Source organism: Seriola aureovittata, chromosome 21, assembly GCF_021018895.1.
Source record: "Seriola aureovittata isolate HTS-2021-v1 ecotype China chromosome 21, ASM2101889v1, whole genome shotgun sequence".
Taxonomy (NCBI): domain Eukaryota; kingdom Metazoa; phylum Chordata; class Actinopteri; order Carangiformes; family Carangidae; genus Seriola; species Seriola aureovittata.
The window spans coordinates 7,045,455-7,073,360 of record NC_079384.1 but is presented as its reverse complement, the minus strand read 5'-3'; the positions used below and the strand labels follow the sequence as shown (position 1 = coordinate 7,073,360).

Here is a 27,906-nt window from a genome sequence, read left to right as displayed (position 1 = left end):
TGATGGGAAAATAATCCTGGACCTGAAAACAATGTTGTGTTGAACCACCGCAGGGCTGATATGAGCTGCTGCCAAATGACTCAATTCAAACACAGCACTTTAAATTGGATCATTATGTGAATCTGTCAAAAGAGGGAATCCATGGAGAAATGAGAATCACGGCAGGGCCATAGTTTATTTTAGCATTTATTTCAACACCTTAGTTGTACCGCTATCATATTGTTTATCAGTATATACTTTTTTTTATTGAAAACAAAACTTTATATATATATATAACTATATATATATATGTATATATATACCTTTTATCTCTGCATACTTATGCTCATACTGTATGTAGTCATATTCATTATGCATTTCACTAGACCTAAAATACTCTTTTAAATCATAGTATGTAATGCTTTCTACACTACTGCTCAGTCCTTTCGCTTCTCAGGAATAGTATCCATCATGAAATAGCATTTAGGCAACTCAGCATGAGAATACAGAGTCATAATTTTAAACTCACATAGAGAGAAATATAGATTAACTAACGTGTCAGCTTCACTGAGGTCACCACAGGGCGAGCAGTATAGAAAGCATTTACAGAAAACCCCAAATGAAACACAAACCAAACAAAGCTTCAAAGAATTTGTCCACACTATTTGGAAGACGGAGATTCTTAAAAATGTTTACATACTTAATAATATTATCTTTATTATACTATATTTTTATGTTATCATTGTCATCATCATCATTACATATAGATCTATAAATGATGTGTTTTTGCCTAACAGTTGAATTCACTGCAGGGAATGGCTAAACTGGCATGTTAAAAAAAAACCCAGGGCATTCATGTTCACCTCTATGTAACATATACAGTATTTACGATTAGTTTTCATTCTGAAAAAACCTTTTTGAAAAGTGGGTCAGAGTATTTCTTTTTTGAGGGTTTATGTGTGAAACAGGAAAACATTGGGATTGTCAACCGGTGAAAAAAAAAAAAAAGAAGAAAAAAAAAAGAAAAGTTTTCTGACCGTTATAAATATGTTTTGGAAAAGGCATTAGAAAGAGAAAGGTGTAGGTCAGGGAAAGCATTTAGCCACCAACGCAGGCTGACGAACACGCACGCACAAAATCAGACACACAGACTCACAGAGGCTGAAGGTTGAGGAAGTCAGGCAGACAGAGAAGCAGTAAAAAGCCCTTTTTGATCACTGCACCTGCTGTGTGTGAGAGAGAGAGCGGTCAACATTATGGCATCAAAGAGGATGGATCCATCCCTTGACCTGTGCTATGGCCATAAACACCAATAAAGTCTCAGAGAGATTTGCAGTTTGAAATAACATGCAAACTCTTTTCAATTTCTCTTCAAAATTTCCTCTCCTTTCTAAAGAATAATCAGGAAAATAAGAAAAGGTCATTTCCCAACAATATTTTCTCAATGTCTGTATATCCTCATTATTCACAACTTCAACAGTTTTAAATACCCTGACAGTTTTGAAATGAATGATTGCGATCAGCACTTAGTACAAAACAAATGGTTCTACTAATAGTGAATCCCGTTTAACATGTAAGATATATTTAGTGCTCGCAAAGTACATACATACGAAGCTTACCGGGGCATCCTTTGGGGGAATATGGCAAATATATAAAAAGAATACTATTGTTGTCTATCATTTTCCTCTATCATCATTTACAAACAAAACTCTTTCTCTCGTATTCTGACTTTGGCTCCAGTAATCACAGCCATTAGATACTCTGATCTGCTTAAAGCTACAAAACTGATGTTGGGATGTGGCTCTAATGTTTCTGTTTTCAGCCACAATCACTAACACGTTACTGGGTTTTACCCTTTAAGCAGCAACTTTTCAACTTTTCTTTGAACTCAGACTGAAGTTTTCTCAGTGCTGCTGAGCAGCAGATGGTGTGAGAATCCATCTGTCAGTATGTGTGAGAATATGAGTGTGTGTGTATATGTGTTTGTCTTTTACAGCACAAAACGGTGCGTTAATTAAATGCCTGTCCATCAAAAGTTTTAAATTGTATTTTCAGTTGAAGAGCGTCACTGTCATAAGATATTCTTATTTGTTTGTACCCTTTCTTGACCAGAAGTCATTCCACAAATTTCACAATAATATTCTCTACATGTGAAGCAAATTTGTAAGACAACACTTTCCCCCACATGTCCAGCCCTTAGTCTTAATTCAACGCAACCTGATGATGTCCATTGTTCTTCTCTTGCACATCTTCTGTTAATGTTCATCTTTGTCAATTTGTTTCAATTTGAATCACCCCTTCACCCTCAGTCTGTGTCTCGGGGAGAAGTGGTAACATGCAAAGGAGAGGAGAGTCGCCTGGGGAGAGAAGGAGGGCAAATCAAAGAATAAGAATGGCTAAAACTTAAATAAAGACGGAGCAAACTAAATAGGGTTGATAAAACAGATTAATAAAGAGAAAGAGAAAAGGATGGAGGGAGGACGGGATAACTTATCAAATGATATGCATCTAATGAAGAAAGGGGATGGTCCAGCTAAGTTGTATGGAAGAAATGAGACACTTTGACTTTCCTCCACCTTCCTTTTTGACCTTTTGACCCCGTTGCGTCTACGTGTTCCAGAGTCTATTAGTCCTCCCTCACCTGTCAGTGAGTTTCTTCAGCGCCCTCTCGATGTTCATTCGGTGTCCCACACGTGTCACTCCCAGGTCCAAGAAGTCGTCCTTGGTGAGCGAAGGCAGATGCGATCCATCTATCTCATTGTCTATAAAACGCTCTCTGTGTTCACCCAGGTTTAGATAAGCCAGCCAGTCCGCCACATCGTACTTGGTCCAGTAGGGCAGGGGCTTGACGGCAAAGGGTTTGGCTGGTGGAGGAGGGGTGAGATGGGGATAGTTGAGGCAAGACGGGCTGGGGGGCAAATGCATGGGGGAGGAGGCTCCAGAGAGAAAATGGGTGGGGGAGAGAGAGCGGGAGACAAGTAGGGGGTTTGGACTTGGCACACCAGATGGGGAGAATAATGGAGGTGTTGACGCCTTGTAGGTGTCTCCTAGAGGGAGGCCAGGAGAAGGAGGAGTGAGGGGCCCGGGGAAGTCAAAAGGGTTGTTGTAGACTGGTGTGCTGGGAAGTATGGGGAGCGAGGAGGGTCTTGGGGGGGTGGGGTTTGGTTGTTCTGTGTTATAGATAAGAGGGCTTGGAGCACGGCGCCGAGAGACTGAAGATCGCATCTCCTTTGTGGGGCTGCACTGGAAATCAAAAGTCTGCCTGCGGAACTTAGACCGATGCTTCGGTGATGTCGGGTATGGGCAGTAGGTTGGGGAATGGGGAGGGTGGGAATGAACCGGAGAGGAAGGCATCTGTGGGGAAGGGGAGCGGGTCCAGTTGCGTTGAACTGGTACTTGAGGGGAAGGGGAGACAGAAGGGGTGGCTGACAGGTTGGGTGTCAGGATCTGACGGTGCTGTGGGGAGGATGTGGGTAATGGCGAGGTGGAGCGGCCGGTGGGGGGGCTGTGAAATGCGTCTGTGAAATCCGCTGAATACCTGAGAGACACAAAAATGAACGTGTGAACTTTAAATTCAAACATCGAACTTCATTTGAAATAAGCAGATATGCAAACCGTTATTTCAATATCAAGGACGGCGAACAAACCTATGCATGGTGGGTGACTTGGGAGTGTGGCTCCAGTCGTCCATGCTCTTCATGCTACTCATCTGTTGCAGCTTGGAGCTGAGTTCATTGATGATGCTGGCCTTCACACCTGAAAGAGGCGAGTGCAGCCTGCGGCTCTCCAAAACCATACCACCTCTCTGGAGTCCTCCACCTTGCTCAAGCTCCTCGACCTCACCCCAGCCCACCGACCGAGTGTCAATAGGCCTCTCTAAGCAGGCAGCCAAGGCGGAGCTAAAGCCATCCTCCATTTTGGATCGACTCTGCTTACGCTTCCTTTCATCTACTAGAACTCCATCCAACCTGGTATCTTCTGGGTTGCTTTGTCTCTGCAACTGCAAGGGAGCAGGATTGGTGCTGTTCTGCCTACGTAGTGCTACAGACTGGCCCCTCCCTCCCCCCTCCTTGTAATGAGTCATCTTTGGAAACACAGGATTTGCCAGTTTGGCACTGTGCACCTCAAATGTTTGCCCACCTGAGTAGGTTGTACAAGGATCCTGATGTTCACTGCCTCTCTCTCCCTCTCCTCCTCGCCCGTCTCCTCCGACCCCTCCCCTCTCTCCTCTCAGCCCACTCAGTCCAAGCATTTCTAAATGGTGGTCGCTACTGCTGTGACTGTCCAGCTCCTCAATCCCAGAATCCACCACAGCATCTTGCCAGTCTCCGCTCTTGGGTAAAATATTAGTGTGATGAGTGTGGTCAGCAGCTTTTCCCCCCATGCTGAGGCCCACCCTGGGCCCGGCCATGGTCATGCTATAGTCAGAGGATGCCGGTGAAGTCGTGGTGGTGGCAGCGGCAGCAGTGGCTGTCATGGTGGTGGTAGCATAGGTCATGGTGGTGGTGAGGGCGGCTGTGCCTCTGTCCTGGGCTGGGGTGTGACCACCTACTGAGGAGTCATTAGAGCTGCTGTAATAGGGATGAGAATGGGACATGGGCTGGGGTCTGTGTAGTGACGTGGGAGGCAGAGCAGCAGTAGCAGAGGTGGTGGTGGTGGTGGTGGATGAAGGGGGAAATATCTGTGGGGAAGGATAAGACGGAGAGAGAGCCGATTGTGTGAGGTTGGCCACCTCGCTGTCGTAGGAGGTAAGGCTGGAGGCAGCAGAGTCGCCACCCTGTGGAGAGGGTTGGGGAACGTTTGAGGGCTTGGCAGATGGAAGAGGCGGTGGGGGAGGTGGAGCCACAGCAGCAGAGTGTTGACTCGGGTGTTGATGCCGCTGAGGAAACTCCTGGACTCTCTCGTTCTTACCATTAGCAAACTGTAAAGGAGGGGGCAAGGGATCTGCAAAGACAAACTCGTCATCTGCATCTATTGAGGGAGCTGGTGGAGGGAGAACCATCAGTCCTAGACCTCCACCCCCTGCTCTTACATCTCCCATAGCTTCATGTGTCTGTGCTGGGGCTGTGGGGACAGTGTACTGAGGGATGTAGCTGGTGTTTGTAGTGCTTTCCATCTGCAGAAAGGAAGGTCTGCGCGGCGCAGGTTGAGCCGGAGGTGGAGGAGGCTGTATGGGTGGAGCAGGTCTGCTGTCGTACATCTCCTTTTCTCTTTCTCTCTCCCTGGGGCTCTGTGGGTAATACTGGGTTGAGTATTGACTGGTCCTGTCCTCTGAGAAGCGAACTCTAAGACCCTCTCTGGGTCCTCCCTCTTTTTCCCTCTCCACCCTCTCCCCACCTCCTCCTCCCAAACGTAATATCCTTGGTGACTGTGGCCGGCTAAGAGATGCAGGTGAGGTGGTGGCAGTGGGGGAGCTTAGGTGGAGCGACACCGGGGAAGTGTAGGCTGATTGTGTAGGGGTTGCAAATAGGGAAGGAGTCGGGGTCTGAACAGGGGTGGGAAACGCTCCCACAGTGGACAGCTGCCGACCAAAGTGTCTGTCCTCTCGCCGCGTCCTGCGGTCATCCTTTAAGGCCCTTTCTCTTGCTGCCAGGGCCAGGCCAAGTGGGGATGAAGGGTCAAGAACTTTCCCTGTAAGCGGATGGATGAAGGTAGTAGCCGGCTGGGTGCCGTACATTGAGGGAGCCGACTTGGGCTGTCCATCCTGACTGAGGATAGGGGAAGAATACTCAGGTAGGCCGAAGGCTGGGGGCATGCTGCTGGAATAGTTGACGTAGCTGTCTCCAGAAAACATGCCCTCATCTATAGACTTGGAGGGGCGGAGTCGAGGCGTAGGTACATCCATTTGTGAACCTTGCAAAGGCTGGATTCTTGTCCCAAGTGCTCCTCCTCCCTCTACTACTCCTCCTCCTCCCGCCTCTCCTTGAATGTCCTCCTCAGATGAGAGGAAGAAAGAAGCGCTCTTTCTTCTCATATCTCGTAAACGCTCTCTGTCCCTGCGCGCTCCTCCTCCCCCAAAGGCCGAACCATACGTTGAAGTGTAATCCAAGTTTTCCAGGTTTTGCTGCGAGGAGACAGGAGGGGCAACAGTTGATGAAGGCAAAGAAGTGGATGTAGGAGGCTGAGGTGGTGAGGAGGTGAGCGGTGAAGGTAGACTGGTATTGGGGCTGTCTGTGGTTGTATCTGCCGAGGTGTCGTCTACATCCTGGGTGGGTTCAGCTTCCATGCTGCTACCCTGGCTGCTTCGGCCACTGCTGCTGGTGGAGGGCGCTTTGACGATGATGGTGGGGATGGGGATGGAGCTCTTCTCTTTGGCTGCACCTCCCTTTGATCTGTGCTGCCGCACCCCATCTTCCACTTTCGACTGCTTCATTAGAGCTCCTCGACCACCCCTCCTGGCTGCCCCCCTGCCGACCCCTCCACCTTGCTCCCGGTTGGCGATGTGCGGGTGATGTTGTGGTGCTTGTTGGGCCTTAGGTTTAGCACTTGTCGGTGGTGTAGCACTGCTATAGCCTCTCCTTAACCCTCCCATTTTGCCACCACCTCTCCTGGGCGCCTCCGGTTCTCTGACACACAGTCCTTCCGATTGTCTCCTGAGGGTGGGGACCATGACCTGCTGGTTCATCCCACCAGGGCCTCCCCTCTCCCAGCCTGCTTGAGTAGGATGCCCTGGCTGGGAGTGGAGCTGGTAGTGGGCTTGAGATACAGGGGGTATGGGCATAGCAGGCCCTCTCACAGGATGAGGGCCTGCAGATAAAGGCGGCTCTGGGGCGGATGTGTTAGGGGGTGGGGGGATTTCTTCTGGTCCCGGCACTGACAGGCTGCGAGCCAGCTTCATAGCAGGTGGGTGGAGGTACTGCCTTTCCTCCTCTGTTACACCTGAGCACACGGATACAGGCAGTTACAAACAGACACTCATATACCGAGTGGGCAGAAATCTTTCCATGACAATTGCCATTACCAATAGATTTTTGACGCATCATGACTGCATGCTGAGGACCGTGGCCTGGTTGAAAATGAGCTTGGTTGTAGCCAAAACCGGGTCCTTGCTGCGCCATACTCACTGAAGACTGCTGCTCATACGGTTGCTTCAGGTGTGGAAACACATTTTAAAAAGAAGACAAGGGAGCAAAAGAATATTTTAAAGGGCGGAAGGAGTAAATAGAGGAGAGGAAACATTTACTCAGATATAATCAAATAAAATTGAAGTTGGATATTAAGCCGACATTGATTTGATCTACAGTAAAATGCAATACACAAAGACTAGTCAGTCTGAGTATTAGTGTATCAGGCAACAGAGCATAGATGAATGGACACAACCTGACTCATAGTTAAACAAGTGTTTTGATGTGGGTGGTCCATTGTCAATCATTCTCCAAAGTGCAGGGAGGGCAGGACAACACACAGGGCTAAAAACAAGCTAAACACCAAGCTGATTTATAGATAGCAATCTTTTTTTTGCTAGTATTAGTCACTTCCTTGACTGAATCTGTGTTGCATCCTAAAGCAATGGAGAAACTCTGATGTGCATGTGAATCTGATCTTGCAGGACCGTGAGAGAGGTCCATAGGTGTTCAGTATTTGCTAATATTTTGTAGATTATAAGGAAATTGAATCTAATAAGCTATTAGGACATTTTACCATAATTACCCTAACTAGGACCATTTCCTTCCAATTCCCAACAGTACCTCATTGGAGACATTGGGAACAATGCTCTTGCTCCGGTCCCTCTTGCCCCCATGACCTCTCTGGCCCTGGTTGTCTGATGTAATAGTGTGCTGGGCAGCAGCCAAGATTTCATCCAGTTTATCTAAAACAAAGACAGAGCAGGGGCAGGCCAGAAAACAAGGGCAGTAAGAAGGAGCATAAAATAAAGGAAGAAACATGAAAAGGAGGATTTCAGCGAGAGCCCTCCTGTCCCCCCAAGGTTTAAAAAACACACTCTCACAGTATGACAAGAGCAGTAAGACTGGTTTCTTACTTAGTGCCATCTGATAGACTGTCCTCTTCTTATCAGGACCCTGAGAGGACTCGTACTCTGAAAAAAGGAGGAGAAAAAAAGAGCATCAAACAGGCTGACTTTTAATTAAAGCTCAGGGGCTGATAGGGGTAATGATAAAGGCTGATATTCACCTGCTTTCTTTTTCCATGGAGAGGCAGCTGTAGCATACATAATTCGGGAAACAGAAATTAGGTGTGACTAGAGCTGCTGTGTAGTCATGTGTATAAAGCAGATGAAAGGATGAAATACATACTCAGACACATGTGAATGTGTGAACGCTGATGTGATGAGAGGGATGGTGATGGGAACAGAAATGATAATGACAGCACACAAATCCATGACTCTCCCACCTTTGTCCACTGTACGCAGCACATTTGGTTCGGTGGAGAAGAAAAACAAAGAACGGTTTGTGAATGATGGCGTCAGACAAGTGGCATTTCACAACGTGCAATTGTTTTTACATTTCATAGCTTCATTGTTTAATTATCACCTGTCTTCTCAATAGTGCAAATGGATCAAAAGACTACTTCCCAAAACAAACTAAAAATGAAATCGCACCCATACTAGATCATTTTCTTGGCTTCCTGCATCAACTCGGTAAATATTTAATGCTGTGTTTCCTTAATAGTGCCATGGTACTGTACCATCATCCTGCAGAGAAGCTGCTAACCCACCAAAAAGAAGCTTTTTCATTGTGACCACCACCCCCCCCAAAAAACTGTGGGGGACATGAATTTAATTTATTTTTTCATATGCTCTTTCCAGGCCTCCCCTCATTTTGTTCTTTGCTTTCAATCTGTAGTCTCCTCTATCATCTTACCCATGTCTTCCAGCTCTGATGTCATTGACTTGGAGCGCAGGGCAATGGCAGGAGGAGTCAGTCTTTTAGTCTGCTGCGGGGCTGCCAAGGGAAGCCAGCCAAATGCAGACTTAATGTTTAGTATTCTCGTATAAACATACAGTCACCAAAGACAACCACATCGCTAAAGCCTTTTAGGATGAAGTAAACATGCAATCAGCTTTATCGTCACATCATAAACATAGGATGGAAAAAACATACGAGGAAAGCGTGACTCTTACCCCTCTTCCGAGCAGTGTCCTCCAGTTCAGGGTTTCGAGCAACCATGACGACTTTCACCATGAGACTGTTGCCGCCCTGTCGGATCATGTTGACCACCTGCCGGTGGCCAACCTTCACCACATTCTGGCCGTTCACCTGACACACACACAAAGACACAGAAGGACTGAATGCAGAATGAGCGGATGTGTTGCATTAATTTCCATTTGAATGAAAAATCAACTCTTGTTACAGGGGGTGGATACAAAAACAGAGACACCTTATAACACAGAGGAGGTCTACTTGTGACCACTAGTTCCCTAGATGATGTAGCTTTTCTCTGGTTTTTAAGACTTAGCTTTAAACATACATCATTCTTGTGCTTTGGACAGATGCACCGGCAATGCAGGCAGCGACTACAATAAATCACAGTTACAAAGGTTGGGCAGCATAAGTGAGTCATATTAGGTTGAATACCAATTAGCTGTATGTGTCAGATTTAATAGAGGTTTGACAATCGCCATTTTTAGAACTGAGTTTTTAAGGCAACATACAGCGACATTAAAGCTACAACATGGCCAGAGAGTTGCTGCCTGAAATGCTGGTGCTTCACCAGTGAGGAACAGCGATCTCAAGTACACCAGTCCCTCACCCACTCTGACTAAAATACATTACATACAGAATATATACACAAACAAAAAAAAAGTATGAAAACTATAGTATGAAAAATTACCACTGAAGTGAATTAAAAAACAATCTATAAAAAAGTTAATCATTGATCTGTGATGTTTTTCGTGTACCCACTTCCTCACTTCAGCCTGCCTGGTCTCTTAATTTCCTACATTACCCAGAAAGACTTTTGACATTCTTAAAGGAACATCGTCACATTTAATATGTGACAGTGGAGAAAGCACCAGTGTTGTTATTTTTTTTGTTTTTTTTTAAATGTAAAAAATGTGTTGAGCGTCTCACTCAAAATGTGACACTGTGCATCACGTAGCTTGTTGCATAATGATTCATTAAAGCTCTGTCAATGGGAAAATGTGTACCCTAGCTTCTGTTTTACCATGGAGCTCTTCCTGTGTGGTTTTTGAATTTTCCTAACTCTAAAAGGAAATTATTTGAGTAGTTCAATGTGAGAAATTTACTCCACCAAACAATAAAATGGATCCAGAAATGTAAGTGCATCAGTAAAACTCAGGAGCTCAGATTAAGTTCAATGTTTGGTTTAATGTGTGCATTAGTCCAAAATGCATTTTGTCTTTACCTCGATGAGGAAATCCCCCATCCTCAGGCCGGCCCTCCACGCCACGCCCCCCTCATCGACAGACTCCAGGTACTGCAGCGCGGGGAACGCTGGCGTTGGAGTGAACTCCTCTATGGGAGTCTGAGCTGAGGAGGATAAGACAAAAAGGACGAGGTTGAGCGGACACAGATAACAAGAACATGGGTTTGAAAATGAGGAAGGGATAGAGAGATTAGAGAGAGAGAAACAGAGCATATGAGACTGAGAAATCCATAGAGACGGAGGAATATGTTGTGAATTTTGGAGAAGAGGCTCACCTTTGGCTCCCCTAAGCACAAAGCCAAAGCCCTCATTGTCTTTCTTCTGTAGGAGCACTGTCTTCTCCTTAATGATGTAGTCACTTAGAGGGAGTAAAGAGGGACAAGACAAGAGGGGGAAACGGCAATGGAGAGAGACAGGGAGAAAAAGAGGGAGAATTGGAGAGGAAGAGAGCTATATGACTTCTATAGCAACAGAAAAGTGTTATTGTCATGCAAATAAAGCATTTTCTGAATGTGGAAAACAGCTATACTGCATCACATTATGAAATCACACTGCAGCAAAAGATAGGTTGGCTTGAGAATGTCATACAAAAAGCGCCGGTGCACAAAAGGGTTGATGGGAGGGATACAGTAAGTGTCACAATGGGAGGAAGTGAACATGAGATGACATTCCATACTATGGACTAATCCAGCCCGAGCTGACAAGCACTGGGCCACGGGGAACGGCACATTAGAAAAATGTGCACATACACTTCACTGATAATGGAAACTTCCAAATGCACCTAAATCGCTGCATTAGCTTTCAACGCCTCTGGCAGCTTTTGCAAGGATACTGCTTTACCAACTCCAGCGCACCACAACCGGTCACACATGACACTTCAAATTATGTACAAGAAGAAGTTGGACAGGCCTCTAATCTCCCTCCACAAACAGCTCCCCTCGCTCAAAGACTACAGCTTGAGACGGCAGAAACAGTGATCACAGACATTTGTGATGCAATCTTATTATGAGATGGTTGGAGTAGTGTATCGGCTGGCCCAGCAAGTTCCTTCATTATTCTATTACCATGTCTGGGACTTTTGGCCGAGCTGCTTTACAATCTTTCCTCTAATATAGGATTGTTTAAATGGACTCCACACGGAGCCACATCTCATGACTCATTTCTGGGCTTGACTTTCTAACAATGTCAATTCACCCTGGTTCTGTTGGAGAGCCCGGGGCTTGAGCAGAGCTCTATGATTTAAGAGGAATTCCAGATATTTCTTTCCTAGGCAGCTCATTTCTGTGTTAGTTTGTGCTCCTGAACGTTAACTCAAATTGACACTCCCACTGAAATCGAATCAAAGGATATGATTTCCTAGAAGGGCTGAACTATGAGTGAACGGAGTGAGTGGCCTGGTTGAAGAACTGCCTTTATTTATAGTGATAGCTTGACTTCCAAAACAATGCAATGAAAATACTGGGTATACTCAAGGACATAATTTCCAATGGGAATACAATTTCTTTTGTCCCTCCCTTTTTTAAATGGGAAGTTAAGGTGAATGAGAAGCAGCACATAGAGACCCAATTTAAATATGTGAGGCTGCACACAAATTCTGACTCCTTTGCTGGAGTCAGCAAACCCAAAACCCAAACTGTGATGCTGAACTGAACCTTAACCTAAACACAACCATTTGTTTGGCTGCCTGACGATAATGTCTGCAGCCAAGCACTCATCAGGGTAACTCAGCCATGTAACCGCTTAAAAAAAAAATCTGTGTATCATTTAAAAAAGACAACATTTTGTTTTACTTTTAGGTTTTCAGGCAGCAGACATGAACATCTTTTTTTTTTTTTAATGTCTGGCAGAGGACTCAATCACTCCAACTTCATCTGGCCTCGGCCACTTCTAGTATTCTGATGCTAAAATAACAATAACACCATAATATTATTTTCCACACTGTCTCTTACTGTGCAGACGCAGCAAGCTCTTGTGTATTTAATCTGACAGAGCATGCAATAAACAAAGTTTGGTTGTGGAATCACAAGGTACAGCACAGTCATGAGCATTGGCCCCACAGGCCTGAAGATCCAGACTCGACACCAAACCGTAACTTTAGCACTGAACAGACGATCACTACTTTCCCCTACTGAGGTCCATCCCTTGTGTGTTCTCAATCAATGTTACTGTTTCGCCAACGCACAGCCGCCTTCCAGCCATCTGCTCCTCACACCTCATTCCTTTTTCTCTCACCCTGTCCTCCATCATGCTTTCCCTCTCGGAGGATCAAAGTAACACGGAGTGGGTGGACGGATCCATCGGGCTCTTCATCCATCCACTTCTACAAGGGGGAACCATGTCCCGTGTTGGTCCTCCGGGTGGTTCTAAGTTGTGTTGCTGGCTTGCAGTAACACACCTGGTTTACTTTACATATATAAAACTGTTCAGCTCATCTGCCACCATACTGATCTCTGTGGCCCGACCAATTGGAGCCATAAAAAGAGCAAATGTCTGTGGTTAATCTCTGCTGGCTGTAGGACACACTCTCTCTGAACTGGCTGCAATGGAGCTGTAAGCCTACTAGAGACCAGAGTTATTATGTACCCTCCTGAGTCATCCTCTCTTCTATCCACAATTACTGAGAAAAAAGGCAGCTTTTTAACCATTCACCTGCTGAATGCACATGCAAATAGACTGGTTATGTGTGGACAATACCCACACATCACAAGTGACAGATGTTAGTGACACACACTGTGGATGGAGAGATGGATGAACAGTGCATATACATGGATGTATGTGCAGGAGAGATACTCCCACAGCAATTAAGCACTATGACGTATACACTTATATGTGAAAACCACATATATTTTATTCAGTGTATATAGTCTCATGCACACACAAATAAACGAGAATGCATGCACACACACAGACGTGCACAGAAATGACCGGTATCTCAAATGAGAGCTCGAAAGGAACTGACAAACCCGCACTCTTGCCACTTATTGACTTATTCACATACATCCTTCTGTACAGTCAAAATACCAAACATTTTTAATGATACAATGGGATACAGAAAAAAATATAGGATGTGACAGCAGCATTTTTTAAAGGAACAGGGATAAATGGGAAGTCCTGGTGAATGAAAAATATCTGCTTAAAGAAATCATGACTCAAAGAGAATGAAATACACCCACACTGTCTGACTGAAATGCATCAATATGTGCTCCCTTTCACGCACTAACACACACGCGTTCAGAGACACACGGGAGGAAGACACAGAAATAAACATGCTGCAGAGTCTCCATTCAATAGCCACTACCGTCCCACAGATATTCACATGCATAGGAAAAATATAAATTTAAGACACACGCACATCAGCACACACGCACACTCAGAGACACACACGCACGTACAGATACATAGCTTATTAGTCTGTCTTTGAAAAGGCACGGCCTCTCAATAGCATCATCTACCTCTCCCCTCTCTCCATTGTCCTCTCCTCACATCCATAGCCAGCCAATGAATGAGGAAACAGCCGCTACCTGTAAATGAACCACACGCTCCTGTTTCTGGGGCCCAGTGACGGCCACGAAGAAGAGAGGGAGAGAGAGAAATCTCTCTCTCCGCATCCCCCCATTGCCATGTCCCCCCCTCCTCTATCTCGCGCACTCTCCACCACCACCACCACCACCACCTCCTCCTCCTCCTCCTCCTCCTCCCTCCCGCCTCCCTCCTCCTCCTGGTCTTCCTGAGCGAGAGCTCAGCCGAAGAGAGCCGCGAGAGTGGAGGAGAGAGGAGAGCGAGAGAGGTGGGGAACGAGAAGGAGAGAGAGAGAGAGAGCGAGCTGCTCTGCACCCCACATACTTCAGACAAGAGGAAGACAATGTGAAAGAAAGACAGAGAGAGGGGAAGAAATACCAGCGATTATCACAACAGGGAGAGTGCGTATGGTGTGTGTGTGTGTGTGCGCTGGTGGATCACAGGAAGAGGGTTTGGTTGCAAAATAGGGGAGATGGAGAGCTGAATTTGAGGGGTGGGGATGCGGGGGATGGGCATAAATGTAAGGCGACAGAGAGAGAGATAGAGCACTTGCATTTGCTCATCCACTGACTGGTGTATCACAGATATACCAACAGCTGATTCCCACCCTGGATTTACTCACACACACACACACACACACACACATTTGCCAACTTTCATCTCGCTCCCTCCTCTCCTCTAAAGCAGAGCTGTCATCACCATGCAGGCTAACAAACACTCTTCCGCTCTCTATTTCTCTCTGAAATAGTAATTGACATTCTCCCAAATGCCTAGCTGCAGTGTGGGAACATGCTCCGGATCACCTTGCTCTTAATTGAGCACCACTTCACCACGGTGCTGCAATTACGCTTAACCAACTTAACACAGGTAATATAACCCCAGTGGCTGTGATTTCCATTTAGAACACAAGCACAGCTGCATTAAAGTGAATGCCTTTTTTGAATGACAGTGAGAGCTGCCCATGCACGAGGGTAATGTCAGCTCCATGTGTAAGAGGCTGTAAAACCCTGGGGTGGCAACTGGAAAGTCCTTCTCACTAGCCCCCGGATCTAACCAACGCTTGGTGTTTCAGCCTCCTTATGACTCATCAGCACGATGATGTATGTAAACGCAAAGACACGGACACATTCACATGCACACTAGCACACAAATATGCATAACTTCAAAATACACAACTGCAGTTGCCCAGGGCTGGGCTGCAGCTTCAGACAGATGTCATGGAAGGGGAGGAGGAGAACCCCACCTCTGCCTTTCATTAAAGGATCATTGTGTTCAGTCTAAACAAGCAACAAGAGAGGAGAGGGAGGCATGTGGATGGAGGTATCAAAGAGACAAGTGCATTTGTCTGGTGGAGCCAAAAGGGGCAGAGCTGAAAATGACATGGCTGCTCTTTGTGCTCTCAGCACTGACGTGTTCACACAGCAGAACAATAGAGAACAAGCGCTGTTCTGGATCAACAGAAAATAGACACATACAAGCATGCAAGAACACATGAGAGCACACTAGGTGAAACAAGTGTGCACATGCACACACAAACACACACACAAGAACCTACTCTTAGCCACAAAACAGCAGTGTGTCAACTATTTCAATCATCTTGACTGGCCTCACAGTCTTACCTTACAGTAATAAACCAGAGAGCAGACAGCTCAGTTGCTGCCCACACTCTTATGACAATCCACAGCTAGAACTACATGAGGGGCTGCAGCCAATCAGGTTTTATCATTATTTTAGTCCATCTATTTTCTAAACTGATATGACAGTTCAGTGTTGCGAGGGGCTGGGGCTTGTCACAGAGTGCACTGGGTGATCAGATCAACACATAAGAGGACAGACAAACACAATCACCTTCACATTTACACTTTAGATTTAGACTTTCAAGTGTTTTTCTTGAAGGCAGCTCAGTTTACTGCAGGTTTGAAGCCGCTAAAGGTAAATTATAGTTTCTGCCCCAAACTTATTTATCGACTACAATGCTGATCACAGGTTCACAGCAGCTTTACTTACCTGGGGCCATCAGTGCCATCGTAAGCTCCCACAGTGACGTTACGGAAAAGTTTCCTCTTGGCTTTCTCACTGCGAGTCTCTGCAAGGCACACGCAGGCAAAACATATGCTCAATATAAACTTCCCGCTTCCGTCATGACACCTTCTCTGTCTCTTTGTAGAAGTGTTGTGTTTTCAGCACGAGGCTCAAATGGATCAAATATATTTACACCCTGTTTTTGTGTCTTCAACGTGACATATGGTTTGCTCAATGGGTGAACTGTGCAGCTGTGAAAATATGACAAAAGTGAATGCCTGTGCTGTACATGTGCCACTGCTGCAAATAAGGGCCTGCTGGTAAACATGAGTGTGACATGTGCTGGGTGTTACAGTGATTTAAAGGATAATGCCAGCCTGAGGGAGTATGTAACCCATTTTCCCTTACGCCCTTTTCCAATCTGTGCTAACCCACCTCTTGACATTGTTAACTTTACAAGAGTAATCTCAAAATAAATAAATAATTTCATTCAATTTATACATGAATAATTAAAGAAAAAAAAAAAAAAAACAAGAAAAAGATTCCCATCAGGCTCAAGACGTGTTTCAAAACAACTAAATATAACCTAACTGCTATAAAATCCTTCTCCTTTATAAAAGAGCCGTGGTCAGAATGATATTTTAAAATACAATAGTGAGGTGAAGCTCAGACTGGTTTTGTCTTACCTGATCGATTGTCTTTGCTGAAACCCGCGACCTCTTCCACACAGTCTGAAGGAAACCAGCCGGTGCGACCTTTCACCGTTCCCTCCCAGTATCCCCCCTCTCCTACACTTAATACTGAGACAGACAGATGGACAGATAAATATATGGATAGAGAGATAGCATAGATAGATGGATAGGATATAATGTGTGAAGTAAATCCACTGTCACATCTCACTCTGTTATATATTTTCCCTTCAACTTTCCTTGTTTAACTTTAGTTACCTTTAGTTTTATAATAACATTGTTCAGTCCACTGAGAATGGCTAGGAACATGTATTGCTTTGTGCTGACTGGATGGGTTTTTCTGGCGCCTCTCATTTCTCTTGTTTACAATCCTCTCTTCCCTCATGTACATCTCTTCCTCGCTGTTGATAATTTTTTTCTGGATCAAACTGCACTGCAGCTGCACTAAAAGTTTCTCAACATTACACCAATTTCTCTGCAGTAGAGAACATTTAGGTAATAGTCTGGGAAAAAAAAAAAAAAAGCACAATCAAACAACAGCATGATTCCAATGCTCTTCGCTCATCTTTCATAACAGTGTTTAATATGTGTGGGCAAGACTTTTCACATACTTTAGTTCACTGTTTGCTAACCTTGGCTCCATCTCACCTTTGACTTTGTCCCCTTTGTTGAGTGAGAGCTCTCTGTCCCCACTAGCAGAGTGGGCACGAGTGGCCACATACACCCGCCCTGGTACTGCACTGTACATACGCTTCATCTGACCTCCCCCACTGCCCGCTGAGGTCGCACTACAGAGGGAGAGGGAGGGAGAAAGAGAGTCTCTTACAAAACTGTGAGATAAGATTGTGTTGCACACTGTGGAAAAGCAAGTGAGACAAAGTGAGACGACATACAGCTTGTCAGGCTACATCAGAGACAGTTGAGTCATACTAATCAGTGCAACAGTAAGAACGCATGCTGCGCTGCACTATTGTATTTACTAACAGTGTCTAGCCTTCAGTACACACTGCATGTCAGGTATGTAGAAAGTACTATAACACAGGCAGTGTACCTCTGTTCAGTGCTATAAGAACAGCCTTACAGATCTGTCTTGTTTGTGTCCGTGTTGTTGTCATTGAGCTGTTGCACCACCATTTAATTTTTTTTTTTTTTTTCAGGCCGCGAATATCTCCTCCATTTCTGTTGCCTTACAGGACAACAATGTCCACCATTTCCACACCTAAAATATGTAACATTCTTGCAGTTAAAAATAGTGCACAGCATGTAACTGAGACACAAATAGTAATAACTGCATACAGCTGATTGTAACTGGAGATTAGCGATTCCCTGTGCATGGCTTTAAAGGACCTGGTTAGAATAAGAACCCACCACGCCCCCTCTCTTTGTACACTACATCTTTCCTCCACGGGCTCCTTACCCCTGTCTGCCTCGTGGTTGCCGGTGCCTCTCCTCCGTGTCACTTTGCCCTCCCCTCCCTCTGGATGGGGAGCGAGTACGAGTTCTGGGGCTGCTGGAGCTTCTCACGCCAATGGAGGCCCTACGCTGGCCCTGCAGAAACACACCAAGTCCCGTAAATACAAAACACCAAAGCTGATCTGGTAACTTCATTACTGTAAGAGCCTGAGAAGCAATGCAGCATCAGTAATTATATCTAACAACACAGAGATCAGTAGATGACCTCTGCCTAATGGTCTTTAGTACCTGTCCTGGGTTGGGATTGGTTGCAGCCTTGATGGGCATGGCCAGAGGGTCAGACTGGGTCATGGTGTTATCACTGTTAGCACGCAGTAGGGGGTGGGAATGGAGCGAGGGGAGAGGCAGTGTGTGGGCGCTCTCTTTTCGCTTGGGTACATACTTTGGCGATTCCAAAAAGGGCACTGAAGATGGAGGAGTGAGGCGTGACCGTGAGGTTTACAGTAAAGGTTCAGAGGTGAGGAGTAAGAAGTGAGGAGGGAGAGGGGTGTGGTTTGAAGTGACAGGATGAAATAGAAGGAGAAATCAGGTAGATTGTTAGGGGAAAAGAAAGATTATAAGGGCAAATATCATGGCAGATTTCGAAAGGTACAAAAAAGGGGCAGGTGCTGGGAACTGATTTAATAGCCCCTTCAGAAGAGAGAGGTTAGCTTGAAAACTTACCTATGTCGGAATCTTTGTGGTTTTTGATTATTTCCCCGAGTTCAAAGTGACCAGACATTACAGCTAGCTGCAAACATTGAAAACAAAATCAAACATAATTGGTCTAACTCTTGCAATTATTGCTATTTCTAGTTTTGTTGTGTTGTCTCCTTTTCTCTTCCTTCTCTCTTTGTGACAAAACTAGAAATACAATCTCACTTTGCAAACATGCTAAAAAATCTAAATATCTCTCTCAATAATAATAATAATAGTCAACTATCATTTACCTGAAAAGGGGTCTGACCATGTTTGTTCTTTGCCTCCCTATTTGCTCCCCTGTACAGAAGAACGCGGACACAGCTTTCCTGATCATTCACAGAGGGGAAAGTGATTGGTTAACATCTTTAGGAAAACCAGCAGTAATTATTATTGTAATAATGGTTTAATATAAGGGATCTGTTTCCATACTTGCCTTGTTGTACAGGGCAGAAATGTGAAGTGCAGTGTTCCCTGAGGCATTTAGAGAAGTGGTGTCTGCCCCATAAAACAGCAGATGCTCCAAGTGCTGGGCAAAGCCATTCTGGCAAGCCTTTTAATGTCAAGAGTGTGATAGAAATATCCACAAATTGTCAGGATTATAAAGTATAGAAGGAGACAAGTAAAAGTGAGGGGGGTGGGGGTTCATATAAGACTGTTCAGCACAAGACAATTAGGCAGAAAATAAGAGAAAAAGAAAGATACTGCAAAAGCGATACAAAGAGAAAGAAAGGGAAATAATGTATCTCACATCCACATTTAGATCCGTAATTACTCTTAGAGAAAAACAGGTCAGAGCCAATTACATTGCACCATGATATTAAAGACAGGAAACAAAAAAAAAACATTAAAACAACAGAAATGAGCCTTCAGCAGCCTGAGATGTTTCCTCATATTTTTCTGCAGGGACTAAAATATCACAAGATACGTACAAAGTAAAGAAAGAAAACACAGAGCACGGCAAAACCAAAATAAAATACCATGACAACCGGCTCGCAGCACAAATGCAGATTTACCAGAATGTCACAGAGACATAATGTAGGCAATGCACCCATAACTACAGTAAGAAAGAGATGATATCAAATGCTCTTTCTGAATTGGACTCAGCTCAGGATGATGCAGATTTGTACAGGTTTAAGAAAACTCTGTGCTCACCTCATTCACTTTAGTTCATCTACATTTTTTAATTTATTTATTTTTTAAATCATATCATGATTATCTCAGCACCTTTGCCTCTGAAAGGCTGATATGGATGGAGAGATGGTGGGATGAATGGTACCTTATGTATTTCTTCCATTCCAAACTCCTCTTCATCCCTGTGCTATGGAAAGAGAGAAGGAGGGGAGGAAGCAGAGAGAATGCAGAGACGAGTGAGGAAGGCCAAGAGGAGAGGGGTGTGAGAAAATGCTGAGAGAGAGACTGAGGGCGATGGTACATGACATCGACCACAGAGGTAAGACAGAGAAATGTTGGTGCATTGCTGAGGTTTACATGAAGAGAGACAACAGCCAGATATATGGGAATCAACAGACAGACAGACAGACAGATAGATAGACAGACAGCTAGATGTGAGTTAATTATAAATCTAAAGTATTGAACTGTCTTTTGGTACCTGATGGGACTCGTCCCAGCCATTCTCGTCCCTTGTCCCCAGCCTGGCTCTGTAGTACAGCAAGGTCTCGCAGCAGGAAGTGTCGCCCCCTGCCAGTACAGTGTGGTACAGTGGGGTCAGGCCACAGCGGTCTTTGTAGTCTGGAGACGCACCAAAGGACAAGAGAGCCTGGCAAGAAGAGACAAGGAAAAGCATGACTTTTTGAAGGTGTGTGTATTCTGTTTGTAATGCAAGACAGACAAGCTGAGAAAGAGGGAGAAAGAAAAAGAGGATGTTGTATGCAACTTTAATTCGGAGTCCTTACCAGCAGCCCAGCGTGATTGTGAGCTCTAACAGCTTTGTGCACTGGTGTGAAGCCGTCTCTGCTTCTGAAGTCCAAATGAGCGCCGCCCTGAACCAGCACCCTGATGCCCTCCACCGGCAGGCCGGACTGCACAGCCACAGAGAGTGGGGTCTCTGACCCACAGAGGGGGTTAGGGGTCGGGAAGGATGGAAGGTAGAAAATCTACCCTCAGATATTCTCACAGTGTTTGAAATCATCTCTCAATATCACTTACAACATCATTTATTTGCACACCAAGAATGAATCTATATGATAAGTCAAAATAAGTGAGAGGTTGCACGCACAGGCTTGTGACAAACTCACCTCCGCTGTCAGGGTCATGAAAATTTGGATCAAGACCTTTATCAAGGACTTTTGCCATTTTCTCTATTGCTCCAGTCTGAATGTAATCCAGGAATTTCTTCAGACTGGCCTGGGAGGGGTAGAAAAAGAAGGAAACAGTTGTCACTGAGTGGAAATTAAAATTGTACACCAGTAATGTTTAACAGACAAGAGAAGAAATACCTTTGTGCTGAGCTTTGCGAGAGCCTTTTCATCCAGATTTGTCTGTTTATAAACTCTGGTTTTGTACCTAAACTGAGGACCAGAAAAGGTACGTGTGAAAACAGTGAACCTCACTGCAACACATGTTCAGTTCATCTGACTGTGTACATAGAGGAAATAACAAAAACATTACTGTTTGTGCTGTAAAATGTGGTTCAGTTGATATTTTACAAAAATGAACAATAATCTCCTAAAAGCAGGGAAATAAAGAAAATAATTCAGTTGTGTTAATTTCAGCATTGCAGCTTTAAACCACAATCTCTCTTGTTAACTGCAGCTAAACTCTCTCACTGTTTCCAGAAATTCACTCTCCCACTCAAAGGCGTTGGAACAGCTCCATGATTTATTTCTTCAAAATATGAAGTCAGAATTGGTTTTCTGTTTTTTGGGAAAAGCTTGATCACATGTAAGGTTCAATTTTTAAACCTGCCACTAAAATACAGATAGATTCAGTGCTTGAACTGGAGTGAAATGGAATACTATCGAAATACTCAAGACCAGCAGCATGCAGGAGCATTTAGTCTTTTATCCTCCTTGATTAGGCAACAACTAACAAGAATACCTGTGTCTATAATTCTTGGTCATTTATACACATGAAAGTATTTGGCATAAAGCGTATAATTACAAGAAAACAAAATAAAATAAAATAAATGTCTTTGTAAAAATACAGCCAATATTTCATGCCCAGATAAAGCCATATACATCACAGGATATGACAAACTGCCCAGTCCTTTTTTTCAAAATAAAATGTACTCATTGCAGACTATTTTAACACCTATACAATGATTTAATAGAGGTTCTTCACTGACCAGCACTAGTGCAGCGTATTTGCTTGAATATATAGATTTACTTTCTGTAAATGTAAATTATGAACAGGCAGCTGTATGTCACAGAGTGTTCTTATGTATGTGGTGGTATAAATGTTTCACAGCCTTCAGGAATAAAAATCAGGTGGAGAAATTGAAAACACTGGCCGAAAATATGGTCTAGAGAATCAGTCTTCAAAAATCCTCGCTTCAAAAGATGAGTGAACTGAGGTCAGGTGGGTTTACCTTCCATTTCCTGTCTGAATGGTAGACTGCGTCAATGAAAACCATCTGACTGGATGTGCGATGCATCTGTACTGTACTGAACTGGCAAACCATTTACTGGCTGAGGAGCCTGGAGGTGAGGGGAGAAGACTAAACACCTATCTAGCAGCTGACAGCTGAGCTGAACCACACACTGCACCTCAGAGCAGCCGTGATTTTCAAGCATCAGAGGTGTTGGGCCAGGATGAAAGAGAAAACTGACCTAATACTTAGACTAAAATAACTACCTGTTACTGCTTATTAGTGCTTATTAATAAGTGATGGTACACAGTAAGAACCAACAGTGTCCAGAAACTAATGCCAGTTCAGTATCCACCGGTGTAGAGTACTCGTGTTATAAATACATTTACTCACGGTGCTGTGGGATACATTCTGCTGTGGAGCAGAATCTAGTTACAAAGCCCCATCAGTCCACAGACATGTCCTCATCTGGAACCTTGTCAAGAATGTAAACACTCTGGTTTGAAGCCAAACCCTGAGTGCGGGATACTGTTTCAGCCCCACCCAGCTCATCAACACTTACAGCTGCCTGACCACCAGAGGGCACTGTGAGATAATCATAGCACAGCATGAAACTTCATACTGACACCCACGTCCCAAAAAAGTGAAGAAATATAATATAATTACTCAGTTACATAATGTACAGAATGCAATTAAATCCATGATGTGCATCTTTATTTATTTATTTTGTCAAGATTTAATTTACTCCTTCGTCTACTGTGTTGAGCGTGGGAAGTCTGATTTAAAAAAAAAAAAACTAAACTAAACTTGGGTAATCCATCTCCAATTGTTGAATATTCCTTAAGGTTCTCACTTACTTATGATTAATAAAGATGAAAAAGATGAAATCTGTACATTGGGTTCTGTTGTTTAACTTTTTCTTTCTGAATGTAATAAATAAAATTAAATTTAACAACATTTTATGGATATTCAATAGACTGAATTTCTGTGTTTTTTAGACACATTATATCTCAATTGGACAACCTTAAGTCCAACACATATATAAATCAAGTACTTCCCCACCAGATTGTTATTCCTGGTAGTGTGGAGATGGCCGTGAAGACTTTTTATTTCCATACTGAGAAATAAGATCTATAGACAATATGAAGTGAACAGTGAAAGAGTTGGTCAAACAATTTTCCAGCATTTCCACCTCCATACCTCCAGGTAAGGCACCCCTTTCTCAAAGGACTGCGAGTAGTCTTGCAGGGCCCGCTCCTCCTCCAGGAACTTGGCGTCCCGTCCATCTCCAGCCGGCTGGAAGAGGCCGTAGTTGTAGGCGTCCCACAAAGACTCACTGAGGGAGCAGATGATCTGCTGCTTAGCGTTCCACACCGTGCAGTCCTGGTCAAACTGGAGACACCTCTGACAGACGGGGAACACAGGGCATATGGAGGTGTTTTAATGTTTTTGGAGTCAGAAATAATAATAATAATAAAGAAGAACAGTATCATTGAACATCACTTCAGTAGCTGTGTGAGTAAGGTCACAGGCGCCTTAACATTTTATGTATTACATTTAATATGAATGAAATTACAATGATTTGTTTCTGACCATGCTAATTATTACAAAGGCAAAAGGCTAACCATGTAGCTTATGTTAGATAGCCTAGCTTAATTTATCAACTATCTAATCTAGAAAAGTTAACTTAGTTAATGTAAAGGCTACACTGAATTTTAGTTTCAAATGTGGAATGTAACTAAGTACATTTAATGAATGTGAATACTGTATCTGAGAACAATTTACTTGTACTAGAGTATTTCAATTCTGTGCTACTTCTACAACATGTCAAAGGTAATTATATACTTTCACTCCAATAACTTCATATAACAGTTACAGATATATCTCCTAGTTATTTTTTAGGAAGATTTTGAAAAAGGAAGTATGATGAAAATATGATACATGTACATTGTTATAGAATAAACTAAAGTGCTTCAATTAGCTCAACCCCAACCAGCTACAATGTTAGAAAAGCCACTTATGTTTATTCATTGATAACAATAAGAGTGATATGATACTTTTTACTTTTGATATTGATGATCATTGTTATGATTATTTTTAGTGATTATTCATATTTTTGCTGATACTTGTTCTGCACCTTATCTTCTGTTTGGGTATTTTTATATTGTGGTATTACTACTTTTACTGAAGTAAAACGTCTGATTACTTCTTCCACCTCTGTGGAGTAGCAGGGGAGCTGGGCTTCATAAAAGAAGCTACAGCCTCTCTCAGCCTTGTTTTTATCATCGTTTCTCTGATCCTAGTCCACTTACTTTTTTTTTTCATTAAGGAAATCAGATCATTTCGGTCTCCGAGTCTATGTCATTAAAACAGCAGCTACCTCCATGTTTGTACATGTGTTTGTGTGTAAACTTGTGCATGCATTATATTATATTTTAACACACAATTTCAGCTGCATTGTCAGTTTGGTTAAAATATCTGGCCAATGGCATTTTATTATTATGGATTAATAATGTAACATGACGGTTTTAACATCAGCTGGTGAATGATGAATGCATGAGAATGTGTTGGGTGTAGAATATGAATGCATTACTTTTTAATAATTGATCATCTGCCATATTCATGGAAATAAGAAGACTTATGCCATCCTTATAGTCTGTGCTATCAGAACATTTGGGTCTAGCTCACACTTATTATCACACCACTTTTTCCCTTTACCCCTAATAAAGACGTAAAGATTCTATACTGGGATAAATATTTCCCTTTCGTTATTTTCTTCTTTGATCTCTGCATGCATAATCTCAGATTTGCGCCACAATCCAGAAGAGAAATAACAAACTAGTTTGGAGAAAAAAATCCTTCCTTCCCTCTTACTGTATGTCTGTGTGCGATACACCAGAGGCTCACTGGCCACAATGAAAAAATATCTTGGATGAATTATGTGTATGTGGTATGCCTAACTAGATTTCACGGTGATTTGTGCACTGCCCATTTCCTCATATTATTCAATTTTCTTGCATTTTCACAGGACCATCTTTTTTGTCCTTTTCTTATTAAAGTCTGGAGCCTGGAGGACGGAGCTGAGAGGTGAAGTGGGGCTCAACAACAGGACTGAGAAGCCTGAATGAGATGTATGCATCCATGCTATTGTTCCATTTCAGAGAACTGTGAGTAAAATTGCACAGCTCAGCACACTTTCATGTCCCCTCTGCCCCCCTTGAGCCCCCACCCTCCACAGCTCCCCTCTGCCCCCCCCTGGTTTGCGCTATTTGATAGTGTAGCCAACTCTATTGGCATGGCAACCAGTTCATTAGTGGAGGCAGGCACCCGTTGCCGTAGCAATGTCTTGGCGGTCCCTGGGAGGTAAACCACATGATGAGGATGTGCGTCAGTGTGTATATGCACACAGATATAAGTGAGTTGTAAAGAATATGTGCGTGTCTGTGTGTTCTTATGGGAGTGTACTTGTGCAGTGTAGGGTTTATATTTCCAGAGTGTGTCTGTGTTTGTGTGTAAGAGAGACAGATTGAGCAGCTAATCCCCGGGAGAGATGCCTAATGTAATGTATACTGTATATTACAGCGACACTTCTCTCCCCATCGTTCTGCTTTATACAATCAAGGATTTTCTGAGATCTATACAGCAGTACTTGTTCCCGCTCAGCAGAGTGATTTGGACCTTCACCATGCAGTTATGTGGTTTTTGTAAATACATATATCTTCCTCTTTGCTTATTCACTCCCCACCTCCCTCTTCATTGCATTCACTTTGCCTCTCCTTGCAAGGTTTGGGATGCCGAGTGTTTGTCACTGATGTGCAGAGCTGAATATGATGCCCATGGCTGATGGAGACCCAAGAGCAACGCAAATGCCTTCGACATATTCCTTCCTTTTCAGAGTCACTCACTTCCCCAGCTCTCCCCAAACTCATTAAAAACCTATTAGATAATTAGCAATTACTGTTATATTGAGGGCAGATTAGCTGACATGTAGAACAGTCGGCATGTTCAGGGAGTTGAAAATGAAGAAAGGAAGATGGGGGGGAGGGGTTACAGTTGGGTACCCATTCTCACCTGGATATGGCGTGTGTGGGCTGGCCAATTCTCACCTGCTGCCAGCGTAAACCTGAGAGCTGCTGTAAGTGTGAATTGATACCAACTACAGTTTTGGAAACTAATTATGCCCATACCTGACCCAAGACAGGTGCTTACATGGTGTTGTTGACTGAATACGTCTTCCCTCACAGGTTGTGCAACACAAGTCAAGCTACGTATTTTTTTCTGCTTCCTTTTGGGACTCATCCCTGGGCTTGTGGGATGACTGGAGTGAAAATGCTTTGAAATAAGAGATGTGCTTGTACAGTTGTGCACACTATTTGGCTAATGCACGAAAATGTATGCATCGAGTACCCCTGGGTACTTTTCAGCGACTAATCTGTAACAGCTGTAGAGTCAACACTGCAGCAAAAACACGGAAAATTGTTTTCATTTAGGGATGCAAAAAAGTTGGGTTCAAAAGGGAAACAGCTTTGAATCCTTTTAGCTTCCATCAGAAAAAGAGAGAGCAAGCTTAAAAACAAAGAGAAAGAAGTGGTAGAAAAATAGAGGATTAGAGGAATAGAACTATATCTATATATATCAGCTTATGTATTGGAACAAAAGAATTTTTGAGGTATCCAGCACAAATGATAACCCCCGCCATCACCTCAATGATCTTTACAAGTTAAGTTTTGTCTGTACTTGCATAAACATTCAAATCAGTACAAGTTACATAAGCCAAATATGCCTTAACATTGTAAAGTAGCCTCATTTTAGATTTCTTAAGTCTGTTTGTTGAATCAAAGCTGTGTCCCTCTCTGAGGCAGTTATACCAGAGTCTTGCCTTAAACTACTTCCGTGTTTGAAAAAACCTGCAGTCATTGTGAGGGACTCTTTTTTTACATAGATAACTAGACTTTTAAATGTTGGATTTTTAACTCAACTTTCTTTTAAATATTTACTTATTTTTCTCAAAAATTTTAGATATGAAGAGGGGGACTGTGCTACAACATTGTTTCTCTGCCTCAATTTCGTTTCATGTCAAGAAGAACCTGAGATTGTTTCATGTGTGGGTGTCTTTGTGTCACCACATTTTTTTTCAAAGCATTTAGCTACAGTGCTCCTGATGAGAAACATGCACCTACTGTTTGTTTGATGTCAGGAATTCCAATGCGAAACACCATCATGGTCAGGAAAGTGTCCTCCAGCGGAGCCACTGTGGTCATGCTGCGCTCCATGAGAGCTCGTCTCTTCTGCAGCACATTCAGGCCTAGGTGATGAGGCTGCTGATTGGCTGCTATGAAATGATGCTGCTGCTTATTGGCTACTTGATGATGAAGCAGGACTTGATTCGACATGTAAGCAACACCCCGGTTGCCCAGGTTGCCCGGCCTCAGGGGCCGGTCTGCTCTCTGTCTACCGACCACAATGGCTGCTGGTTTCACCACCTCGCCGCCTTTCCCTTCCCAGGATTGCCGTCCTCCCGTCATTTCCCTCTCCTCCAGACCCTCTAACCCTCCATTTTCCGTGTCACGTCCACCTTCACCTTCTCTGTTTTCGCTTCCTTGCTCCTCTTCCTCCTCCTCATCCTCCCCATCTTTGTCATCCTGACCG

At 43.8% G+C, this 27,906-nt stretch overlaps 1 protein-coding gene across 1 annotated transcript; it reads right to left on the bottom strand.

Moving 5' to 3' along the window:
• Positions 1 to 168: 168 nt before the first annotated feature.
• LOC130162538 (SH3 and multiple ankyrin repeat domains protein 1-like) lies at positions 169 to 27,895 on the bottom strand. Its single transcript, XM_056366294.1, has 25 exons — positions 27,438 to 27,895; positions 23,458 to 23,661; positions 21,167 to 21,238; positions 20,966 to 21,074; positions 20,624 to 20,775; positions 20,320 to 20,487; positions 19,144 to 19,260; positions 18,959 to 19,036; positions 18,693 to 18,759; positions 18,258 to 18,433; positions 17,974 to 18,104; positions 17,205 to 17,344; positions 16,554 to 16,667; positions 15,853 to 15,931; positions 10,602 to 10,684; positions 10,306 to 10,430; positions 9,062 to 9,197; positions 8,802 to 8,882; positions 8,113 to 8,139; positions 7,961 to 8,017; positions 7,668 to 7,789; positions 6,941 to 7,067; positions 3,627 to 6,858; positions 2,621 to 3,517; positions 169 to 2,336 (listed from the first exon to the last, which is right to left on the bottom strand). The coding sequence occupies exons 1-25, from the start codon at positions 27,780 to 27,782 to the stop codon at positions 2,285 to 2,287; spliced, it is 6,891 nt and encodes a 2,296-aa protein (XP_056222269.1). The 5' UTR covers positions 27,783 to 27,895; the 3' UTR covers positions 169 to 2,284.
• Between the last annotated feature and the right edge of the window lie 11 nt (positions 27,896 to 27,906).